General features: G+C 41.8%; 1 protein-coding gene across 2 annotated transcripts; it reads left to right on the top strand.

The window, feature by feature from the left end:
• Positions 1–1,027: 1,027 nt before the first annotated feature.
• LOC106567641 (heat shock cognate 70 kDa protein) lies at positions 1,028–10,637 on the top strand. 2 transcript variants are annotated; one of them, XM_082960286.1, is made up of 9 exons: positions 1,028–1,042; positions 3,361–3,570; positions 3,824–4,029; positions 7,789–7,941; positions 8,388–8,943; positions 9,172–9,374; positions 9,577–9,775; positions 9,881–10,113; positions 10,217–10,637. In XM_082960286.1, exons 2-9 carry the CDS (start codon positions 3,366–3,368, stop codon positions 10,421–10,423), a joined length of 1,962 nt encoding a protein of 653 aa, XP_082816412.1. In that variant the 5' UTR covers positions 1,028–1,042; positions 3,361–3,365; the 3' UTR covers positions 10,424–10,637. The 2 variants fall into 2 exon arrangements, with proteins under 2 accessions (XP_082816412.1, XP_082816413.1); XM_082960287.1 differs by lacking the exon at positions 1,028–1,042 and adding an exon at positions 1,837–2,108.
• Positions 10,638–12,296: the final 1,659 nt, after the last annotated feature.

Below are 12,296 nucleotides of genomic sequence, written 5' to 3'. Positions count from 1 at the left end.
TAGTTGTGTACACTTCAGTTTTGTTGCTAAACAACCAACCAGTCTATTAGCATGGGGAAATATTGTCTAGACATTTTTTTCCAGGGGGGATTAAGTTCATAAATTGACAGGCTCGGCTGTGGGACAGTGGATGCGCATCGATACATCTAATGGAACTGTTAACAGGCATTACCCGAAGAATGTGGGGATTGTTGCACTATAACTCCCTGCTATCAACCAATCAGCATCCAGGATCCAAACAACCCATTTTATAATTAACTATATTGTTGATAAAAACAGCTGGATGTAATGACTTAACATCTAAAATAAGTGTTAAATAAAAATTAAGTGTTTATTCACCTGGGCTTCCCCAGTTGCACAGCTGTCTAAGGCACTGCATTTCAGTGCTAGAGGCGTCACTAAAGACCTTGGTTCGATCCCGGCTGTATCACAACCGGCTGTGATCGGGAGTCCCATAGGACGGCGCACAATTGGTCCAGCGTCGTACTGGTTGGGGGAGGGTTTGGTCTGGGTAGACCGTCATTGTAAAATAATATTTTTTTCTTAACTGACTTGCCTAGTTAAATATAGGCCTACAGTTCAGTGGGTCAGACTATTTTGACACAGTGCCAGTAAATTGATTAGGACAGCTCTAGAATATTCTCTCGCTATTTCCGGGGTTTTATAATCCTCAACCGACCTTCGTCTTTTTTCAAGTGATTTATGCAACGCACGAGCTAGATTTCAACCAATCAATGCGTTGAGGGGTATAAAGAAAATTACAACTGATCCTAGTGCTGGTTGATTCCTTACATGTGGCCATATAACGCATTCCGCATTGAACAATAGTGGTTAAATTCTGATTGTAGATCATTTTGACTGCTAGAACGTACTAGAAGTGCAGAATTTCACAGGCAGGTGAGAGAGGAGTTCTTGGAAGCTGATTGGTTCACAACTTATCCGGAAGATACATGAACGCTTTCGCCGGCATCTTCTTTTCTCATTCATCGGGTAGCGGAGACGGTGAACAGCTCGCACACAGAATTGCAAACATCACATCCAGGTAATACAAGGAAACATAATCTAATATGTTATAGCCTACGTCATTGCCAGTTATAGGCATATGTAACATATTGTATTTTTCCTACAATTGTTTCTATATTCGCTTCGGTATCAGTGTGTCCTTATTAGATGTAATAAACATTTGTCGATTACGATCAGTTATGTTAATATTGTTGTATTCACTATAGGTCTATTCAACAATTCTACGAGACGACAGCCTTTAAGAGATGCCAGATTAGTCTCTAGAAAATGTTATAGCCTACCAGTGAAATGGCCGCAATTTTAATGCGCTTGGCTGCGGAGCCAGCTGTACTGCAGCACACTCAGCGTTGCCCTTCAGAAGCCGGGTTGGGGGAGGGTGTAAAACACGTGCCTCCCCCTTCCCAGATGGTCAGGGATCATCCTAGATTAATCGCGTTGACGAACCATGCCAACCTGGGTGAAAGGGGAATGATGCCAAGGCATTCAAAATAACAGATAATAATATTAGGCTGAATAGTGTTATGTTCACTGGTATTGTGAAGTTTTTCTATTACATTTTGTTTAGGTTCATATATTTAAAAAATAAAGTGCCATTTACTGTTGTATGGAGACCTGTACGTGCGCCATTACGCACAGTCTTTACCCTACGGGCTTGTATGCCATTGGCTATTACTCTTCCAACTGCTATCACATTATATGAACATCATGCGGAATTCGTCCACGGAACTGCAGTAGCCGAGCTCTCGCAAACCTTTCTCTCCATAGGGTTTTCAGCGCCAGCTGCTGGCCACTTGTGAAGTACAATTCCGATGCTGTGTTTCAACGTTTAGAAAAGTCAATCATCGCTTGCGAAAGTTTTTGAAACGTATGGTCCTTATCTTTCATATCAGGAAGGAATGATATTGCCTCCAGCCGACGAACTACACTTCCGCTACACTTCCTCCCAGTTAACCATACACAGGTGCTTGAGCATGCTAGATGGTTAAATAGCTGTGGTCGTCTGTCTTCCGTAAACAATCGGTGTAACATGGAGCTATGGCTGTGGGTGAACACCCTATGAAGTTGTAGTAATTACAAAAAACAATGTAAGTCACTTGTTTTATGAAAATTATTTATTGCTGATATGAAATATATATTTTCCGCAATTGACGTATGTGCATGTTTAGAGCAAGCGTCAGGACTCTTAACAAAAGTCCTCCAGGAAGAAGATACCTTCATCAATTCGGCGCTAAAGGTAGTTAGTATCTATGAATAGGCTAACAGATGCCTAGCCTTTACAATAGTCCGTTGGAATTCCAAACCACCCCCTCGCTTGGAAGGTGTGGCTGATGAAACTGAGGGTGACTTCCAAAGAGTGGCGATTGGAACAAGAAACCCATCAAATTTGGGACATACTCCTGACTTGAATGATACAGTTAATGTTCCACTTTTCAATAATAAAACGAGCATGAAATTCATATGAACAAATCCCCCTGTCGTTTTACAAACTATAAACCTCAGTAACATTTAATTTGGGATGTATTTCATTTTACCCTTTATTTAACTCGGTAAGTCAGTTAAGCACAAATCCTTATTTACAATGACAACCTACCCGGCCAAACCCGAACGACGCTGTGCCAATTGTGCACCGCCCTAAGGGACTCCCAATCACGGCCGGATGTGATGCAGCCTGGATTCAAACCAGGTACTGCAGTGATAATTCTTGTACTGAGATGCAGTGTCTTAGGCCACTCGGGAGCATCATTCAGGAGCATCATTCATCGGTTACATGTGTCAAGTCTCGAAATCAGACATAAACAAATGTGCGTGACAAATAATTAGGCACATATCTCCCTTTTTTTAATGAAAATCCTAATGTATTGCAGTGCCTGTCGGGATAGCACTTCGCTCTGAGGCATGCTGCCTCTGCTCGAATTGGCCATCTGAGTGTCCAATTGGCCCCTACACACTTGATAATTTTCACTCCCTCAACTTTGGGACGCTTGTGCAAATGGCGCCGGTGAATGTGCAGATGGGGAGGCGAGGGGTAAGGGGGTGACTTGGGATTCAGCCTGGCAGGGCACCATGCATATGCCTCTTGCCCTGCCTAAGATGTCTGTCTGGCCCATCCAATGCCAGCCCAGGTATGAAACTGAACGCCTATTACCTTTCCTCGAACAGGATTAGTCACCATTCTTATGAATTGAATGAGTCAGTGTATTTCCCCATAAAGGAAGTTGCTCTTTGATCTTTGACTCCTAATCCACAGTCCAAGTCTCATGCTTTACCTTGAGTGATCATGACTGCCACCTATTGGAAAGACTTCTCAGCATTACATATTTATTTCTCTTGTCACAGTAACCATGTCTAAGGGAACAGCGGTCGGCATTGATCTCGGGACCACCTACTCCTGTGTGGGTGTGTTCCAGCATGGCAAGGTTGAAATCATTGCCAACGACCAGGGCAACAGGACCACTCCAAGCTACGTTGCCTTCACTGACTCTGAGAGGCTAATCGGGGATGCTGCTAAGAATCAGGTTGCCATGAACCCCTGTAACACAGTTTTTGGTAAGTTTGTTCTGCAAAGGTGGTTATTGCTAGATGTCAGTGAAGGTGTGTGTTTTAATTATGGTTAAATTTGACTAACTTGGTTCACTCAGATTCAGTTGATTCCTGACATTCGTTGTTGCCATTAGAGGTTTTATAACCAAAGATGGTTCTAGTATCTTCCTTGGATGTCTGAGTGAGAAACCAAAGGTCAGTTGGTATGATTGGAGTATGTATATAATGCAATCATTAAGACTTTATTTGTGTATTCTAGATGCTAAGCGTTTGATTGGCAGAAGGTTTGAGGACACCGTGGTTCAATCCGACATGAAGCACTGGCCTTTCAACGTCATCAGCGACAGCGGACGCCCCAAAGTGGAGGTTGAATACAAAGGCGAGACCAAAAGCTTCTACCCTGAGGAAATCTCCTCCATGGTGTTGGTCAAGATGAAGGAGATTGCAGAGGCCTACCTCGGAAAGGTGAGTTTCAAATGCATTGCCCACTGAGCACAAACTGGTTGAATCAACATCTTTTCAATGTAATTTGTCAATGTATTGTGATGTGGAAAATGCATTGGATTTGAAGTAAGTCATCAACTGTTTTCATGGTGAAATTTCAACCACAGGATTATGGTAACCAATTTTCAAATAGACAAACCTTGTATAAAATATGTTGAATTTGTATTTTTGAGAAAATGGTGCCGGGAGAGAGGGCTGCCATGCTTCTAGCCCCTAGGCAATTTTGCAGTAGTTTTTTTTTCTTTTTTTTTTCTTAAATTATTAGACCAGAATTGTTTTCTTACATACAGCCAGGATTTCTTTTTTTACGCAAGCTTTTCGCTACAATAACATGTATGTGATCAATAAAATTTGATTTGAAACAATGTCAGATCTTCAACGTTTTATTCACTATCAGAAAAAAACTGTAGGCTGGGCAGCACCTCCTACTGGTGAGTTAATCCATCTACAGCTATCCATTTGGTCTCCCATCTAGGCTTTTAAACAAGCAACGCTTAGCTTTGATAATTGTCAGACAATTACTACCAATGTGCTATCGTGAGATTTGGAGATCTTTTAACTAAATAGATGTACTGTTGCTGTCCAAGTCATTCCAAATGGTAGATTTAACAAAGCAAATCAAATATAACCATACTTTACATATCATTAATGATACTATTTAGGCCTATATAGCATTTGCAAAGTCATCAACAGCTACTGATTTAAAATTCAACCCAGGGTTCAACAAAGGAACTTGACAATGCATATTAGGGCTGGGAATTGCCAGGAACCTCACTTTACAATATTATCATGATACTTAAGTGCTGATACAATATGTATTGTTGACTCTCAGTTCTATATGCTATGCAATTCGATACTGATTGTATTGCGATTTGACGTTCTGAACATATTGCACACAGTGTCTTCTGCAGAGGGACAAGAGCCAGTCATGAGTTTTGATTAGTCATGGAAATAAGTGCTGAAAAAAGGCTCCTAATTAACTTGATTGAGAACAAGCTATGAAGGGGAAAAAATACTGGAGTTTTGGTCTAGCCGACCATAGTATTGTGCAAATGATGCGCTATGTCTTAAAAAAAAGATTATGCTGATATGTAACTGGGTGTATATATAGGTCTCTCTCAGCAAAAGAAATGTCCCTTTTTCAGGACCCTGTCTTTCAAAGATAATTTGTAAAAATCCAAATAACTTCATTGTGAAGGGTTTAAACACTGTTTCCCATGCTTGTTCAATGAACCATAAACAATTAACATGCACCTGTGGAACGGTCGTTAAGACACTAACAGCTTACAGACGGTAGGCAATTAAGGTCACAGTTATGAAAACTTAGGACACTAAAGAGGCCTTTATCCTGACTGAAACAAAAGATGCCCAGGGTCCCTGCTCATCTGCGTGAACGTTCTTTAGCATGACAATGGCACCAGCCATACTGCTTGTTCTGTGCTTGATTTTTTGCAAGACCGGAATGTCAGTGTTCTGCCATGGCCAGTGAAGAGCCCGGCTCTCAATCCCATTGAGCACGTCTAGGACTTGTTGGCTCGGCGGGTGAGGGTTAAAGCCAGAATACCTTGACTTTGTTGTCCTTAAGCCATTTTGCCACAACATCAGAAGTATGCTTGGGGTCATTGTCCATTTGGAAGACCCATTTGCGACCAAGCTTTAACTTCCTGGCTGTCTTGAGGTTGCTTCAATATATGCACATAATTTTCCTACCTCATGATGCCATCTATTTTGAAGTGCACCAGTCCCTCCTGCAGCAAAGCACCCCCACCCCCGTGCTTCATGGTTGGGATGGTGTTCTTCGGCTTGCAAGCCTCCCGCTTTTTTCCTCCAAACATAACGAGGGTCATTATGGCCAAACAGTTCTATTTTTGTTTCATCAGACCAGAGGACATTTCTCCAAAAAGTACGATCTTTGTCCTCATGTGCAGTTGAAAACTGTAGTCTGGCTTTTTTTAGGGCTGTTTTGGAGCGGTGGCTTCTTCCTAGCTGAGCGGCCTTCAAGTTATGTCGATATAGGACTCCTTTTACTGTGGATATAGATACTTTTGTACCTGTTTCCTCCAGCATCTTCACAAGGTCCTTTGCTGGTGTTCTGTGATTGATTCGCACTAAAGTACGTTCATCTTTAGGAGCGGTATGACGGCTGCGTGGTCCCATGGTGTTTTTACTAGCGTTTGTACAGATGAAAGTGGTACATTTAGGCATCTGGAAATTGCTCCCAAGGATGAGCCAGACTTGTAGAGGTCTACAGGGGAAAAAAATTCTGAGGTCTTGGCTGATTTCTTTAGATTTTTTCTCCCATGTTAAGCAAAGTGGCACTGAGTTTGTAGGTAGGCCTTGAAATGCATCCACAGGTATACCTCCAATTGACTCAAATTATGTCAATTAGCCCCTCAGAAGCTTATAAAGCCATGACATCATTTTCTGTTTTTTTCCAAGCTGTTGAAAGGCAGTCAACTTAGTGTATGTAAACTTCTGACCCGCTGGAATTGGTAATGCAGTGAAATGATCTGTCTGTAAACAATTGTTGGAAAAATTACTTGTCATGCACAAAGTAGATGTCCTAACAGACTTGCCAAAACTATAGTTTAACAAGAAATTTGTGGAGTGGTTAAACAAGTTTTAATGACTCCAACCTAGGTGTATGTAAACATCCGACTTCAACTGTGTATGTGTATATATATTTTCACTAATGCATATAGTCCTAGGGTTTCAAGCGTTGGTTCATTTCTAATTTAGTCATGATAACAATTGTTGGATTCTCGTCTCCATCTCAACCAAAAAGATAAAGAATGGGACTAAATCAAACTTTAAATAGTTTGATTTAGTCAGATTCCTTACTTTTAATTGAGATGTGAATCCAACATTTATACATTTGCAGACAAACTGGAATTAAAGCCAGACTGTCAGTGGCACAAAAGATACATCTCCTTCAAATGTTGATATTTTTTGCCTTGACAACCAAACACAAATCAATATCACTTTTGAATCCAGTAAATGGCCTATTAACAGAAATTAAGGCCATTTTACAAACAAATATAACAGTATTTATTCAACCTTAAATGAGTAACCCATCCATGGCCACATTTTGAGGCTACTAACTATAAATGTCTTATGTAATCATAGAAAGTGGACAAAGGTTGCAGGTCAATCTTCAATCGCTATAATAATCTGTGCAGAATCTAGATCAGCATTGATGACTCGTAATCTCAACTGCAATCCAGGTCATTTGGTTGTGCTATTATATGAAGCATATTTTATTCCCATTTGAACTTTAAAATGGTTGAATGTGCAGTGATGACAGATTAAGATGACGATTTAACCAGAAATTAGACACACTTTTTCTGTTGAAATTTGGTTATGCTTTAAGACTTCACACAGGCAGCCCAATAGTTTTTTTTGGGGGGGGGGGTCTCACTAATTTGACGTTTTCCCAAAAATATCTGTTTGGACAAAATACCAATTATTGGAAAAAAGATCGAAATTGGGCTGCCTGTGTAAATGCAGCCTTAGATGGTTGAAAGCATAGTGATAATACATTGGGAATTCATACTTCTGGCTGTCCTTTTTGAGTGGGTGAATAAAGGTTGAAATGAAATCGATCTCATCCAAAATGTTCCACTTTGAAATTGTGGTGTGCCCAGTGGGTTCAGTCTATTTCGGGGTATTATTGACAGTAAGTCTATTCATTCCCACTTTATTTTTTTTATTTTTTTGCAGACTGTATCAAATGCTGTTGTAACAGTGCCAGCTTACTTCAATGACTCTCAGCGCCAAGCAACCAAAGATGCTGGAACAATCTCTGGTCTGAACGTTTTGCGAATCATCAATGAGCCAACTGCTGCCGCTATTGCTTATGGCTTGGACAAGAAGGTGAGACCCATATCTTTTAGAGGTCAAGGTCTAGTTATGTTTTATTGAAATAATAATGATCCTTTAAAGATATGTTCATTTCAAATAAAGTTGATGGCACATTAAATCTAGTTTGTCCCTATGATTTAAGTTTATGCCTGCCATTCATAGTGTAAAACCAAAGATGGCCCAACACCTTCCTGGATGTCGGAGTGAATACATCAACTAGGGTTAATTTGATTTGATGGCAGTTAATTCAGGAAGTTATTATTTAAAAAAAAATTATTGTTTAAACTCAATTGAATAACTTTATGAAATAAATGGATTCTACCCAGTTTTTTTGACAAATCATTGGTAATAGATGCCTTTTTGTTTGTTAAATTTAAGTTTTAATTGACCCCAGCCCTGGAATGCATAGCCATTGGGTTTTTATAAGTGCAAATACTAAATGTTCTCTTCTGTTTCAGGTCGGTGCTGAAAGGAATGTCCTTATCTTTGATCTGGGTGGCGGCACCTTTGACGTGTCCATCCTGACCATCGAGGATGGCATCTTTGAGGTCAAGTCCACTGCCGGAGACACCCATCTGGGTGGAGAAGACTTTGACAACCGCATGGTCAACCACTTCATCGCGGAGTTCAAGCGCAAGTACAAGAAAGACATCAGCGACAACAAGAGGGCTGTTCGCCGTCTCCGTACCGCATGTGAGAGGGCAAAGCGCACCCTGTCCTCCAGCACCCAGGCCAGCATCGAGATCGACTCTTTGTACGAGGGAATTGACTTCTACACCTCCATCACCAGGGCTCGCTTTGAGGAGCTCAATGCAGACCTTTTCCGTGGCACCCTTGACCCAGTGGAGAAATCCCTCCGCGATGCCAAGATGGACAAAGCCCAGGTGCACGACATCGTTCTGGTCGGAGGCTCCACTCGTATCCCCAAGATCCAGAAACTGCTCCAAGATTTCTTCAACGGCAAAGAGCTCAACAAGAGCATCAACCCCGACGAAGCTGTGGCGTATGGCGCAGGTGGGTCACTGATCATCTTGTGTTCGCTCTGTGGCCAATGGGCTTCTATAATGAGCCTTAACTCAATAGTTGTGCTGTGATGAAGTTTGATCCTGCCATTCGTAGTTTCCACCAGAGGTTGAAAGACCAAAGATGGCCCAATACCTTCCTTGGATGTCTGAGCGACAATGGCACAGTGGGTCTACAGTAATGTTTTTCCATGCATCTAACCTCCAGTCTCATTTTCAGCTGTCCAGGCAGCCATACTTTCAGGTGACAAGTCTGAGAATGTCCAGGACCTGCTTTTGCTGGACGTCACACCCCTGTCCCTGGGTATTGAGACCGCTGGAGGTGTCATGACCGTCCTGATCAAACGTAACACCACCATCCCAACCAAGCAGACCCAGACCTTCACCACCTACTCAGACAACCAGCCTGGTGTGCTCATTCAGGTGAGGGGGGGCCTGCATGAATTGTCCATTTCAGGGCAATGTTTCCTCTTTCCTTTGGCCACTATCTGTGACGTTTACTCCTGCTATTTGTAGTTTCCACCAGAGGTTGAAAGACTGAAGATGGCCCAATACATTCCTTGGATGTCTTGAGTGACTATTTTAGTGAAATGTACGTTTTGCTAATATTGACTGTATCCTCCAGGTGTATGAGGGTGAGAGGGCCATGACCAAGGACAACAACCTGTTGGGCAAGTTTGAGCTGACTGGAATCCCCCCTGCACCTCGCGGTGTTCCTCAGATTGAGGTCACCTTCGACATTGATGCTAACGGCATCCTCAATGTCTCTGCCGTTGATAAGAGCACTGGCAAGGAGAATAAGATCACCATCACCAATGACAAAGGTAAACCGCATAAGTGACCAAAGTGAAATTTGATTACAATATGCCCACTTGGATAGTGCATGTATCCTTAACTTAACCCTTTAAAAAAAAAAAATGTCTGACCAGGTCGTCTGAGCAAGGAGGACATTGAGCGCATGGTCCAGGAGGCTGAGAAGTACAAGTGTGAGGATGATGTGCAGCGTGACAAGGTCTCGTCTAAGAACTCACTAGAGTCCTACTCCTTCAACATGAAATCCACCGTGGAGGATGAGAAACTGCAGGGCAAGATCAGCGACGAGGACAAAACCAAGATTCTAGACAAGTGCAATGAGATCATTGCCTGGCTGGATAAGAACCAGGTAGAGTATATTGATGTGCCTATCATTAATTTAAAAACAAGTTATTACCCATAACGTGTCAAGAAGGGAAATCAATTAATCGTAACCTGTATATTTGTTTCAGACTGCGGAGAAGGAAGAGTATGAGCACCAGCAACAGGAGCTGGAGAAGGTGTGCAACCCCATCATCACCAAGCTGTACCAGAGTGCCGGTGGGATGACAGGCGGTATGCCCGGAGGAATGCCTGGAGGCTTCCCAGGTGCTGGTGGTGCCGGTGCTGCTCCTGGAGGTGGTGGATCCTCTGGCCCCACCATTGAGGAAGTCGATTAAACCCAATGTCCAATCTCACTACCATGTAAACACAAAGCACATAACCCCAGTGGCCCAATCTGTAAAGCCAAGGTTGGTCAGTAATTTGAACTGAAAATAGCTGCTATGTCTGTTTTAGATACTTGAAGATGTACACTGTCTGAGATGGTGATATTTTAAGGAAGAGAAGTTTGTCTACATTTTGAGTCCTGGAGAATAAATTATTTGTCATTGACCTTGACTTTTTTTTAAATGTGTTTTTCACTCCCAATTCCCCAATTCAATGAAGGGAATTTAAGTAGACTTACCTTTTACACAGATTGAGAAGGACAGTTATTTTATATTTTGTGAGGGAATTATCTAAATAAGAGGGTGTGCATATGTCAAATTTGTGCAAGGCACATTCCTCCTAGTGTCTGATAATGGAATCCGGTGACTCATCGAAGTCGCATATATCGTAGCTAACACTCAGATGACCCACTGACAACATTTTGAGGCCCAAATCTCACAAAATAACTGCTTTGTTTAGTTTACCATATGAACAGTTTCCATTAAAGATGCAGTGAGTAGACCATTGGTTATATTCTTGTCTGAGGTCTGCCAGAAATAAGTGGAGTTTTCCCATGGAGGTTTGGTACAGACCAAACCTCCATGCCACATACCCACTTCCATACCTCACCCTCCCCCATACTGCAAGCGAAACATTTTAGTGGACCCCCGCTTGTTACTGGAGAGACATTTTTTGAGTTAAGGTTGTGCAATTCTCCATATTTTGTCATGGGGTGTAGAGAAAATGTTCCAGTTTTAAAGCAAATTTGCTTCAATTTTGCCAAGGGGCAGAGGATTCTGCAATTGCATTACTAATTTCATGCGATTCTACTCATTTTGCCATGGGGCGGGGAGGAAAATTAGCTGTTTTACAGCAAATTACCTGCATTTTACACATTTTGCCGTAGGTTGGAGAGAAATGTTTTCAGTTTTGAATATATCTGAGTGAGACTGGCTAACAAAATCAATGGGGCCTCCCGCCCAGTAATTCGATCTTGACAAGTTTAGATAGTGGCCAGCTAATTTAGCAATCTAAAAAATATTTGCTGACATGGGCTAATTGACTATCAGTGACTGACATGAGGAAAACTGCTGATGCACAACCACATTTTTAAATGGAACCTTGTTTATTCTAACTCTCAACAGTAAGTTGAGACCAAGACTAAGTGGGGGAATTGATCCGAGGGCCTTCAGAAGGCCTAAAATGTGCTTACTCTCCCCACCTGGGGTATCAGGCTATGCAAAACGAACTTGCCCTAGTTCTTGATATACCATAGAGCTAGATAGGACTCTAGTGCCAAAAAGTCTGTTTTCGCATGGACAGCACCATTGAGGACTTTCACAATTTTTAAGTAGTCAACTGGGTGGGACTCCCTATGGGTTAAGGAAGGATCACATAATTCCATCCAGGATATCTGTTCAAAATTGAGATGGCCTCAATGGCGCTGTCCATGTTCTCACAGACACCATAATGGGACAGATACAATGTTGCGTCCCTTACATCAAACGGAAGGGAGACATCCTACTCGATTATTCTTAATGGTTCATATAGAATCAATTAACTAAGCAGACATGACCCAGCTGCTATCACATTGGTGCCTATGGGAGAGCCACCCTGTTAAAGAAGACTGACGTAAAAAAAAAAAATGGTTAACAGCCTGAGTGGGACATCTTAATTGATCCCTCATCTTTCGTGATGACATCTTCCACTTTACTTCCGGGTCATGTCCCCTAATCTTTTGAATGGGCTTGATGATTATATCATTACATTCGTGAAAAAGTGGTCATTCAAGCTATATATAAAATTATATTTGTGTTTGTGAATTAATTTACTTCTGCCTGATGC

The sequence above is a fragment of the Salmo salar genome, chromosome 13 (assembly GCF_965601325.2).
Source record: "Salmo salar chromosome 13, fSalSal1, whole genome shotgun sequence".
NCBI lineage: Eukaryota > Metazoa > Chordata > Actinopteri > Salmoniformes > Salmonidae > Salmo > Salmo salar.
Note: the sequence above shows the minus strand (reverse complement) of the source record. Positions and strands in the feature narration are given on the sequence as shown.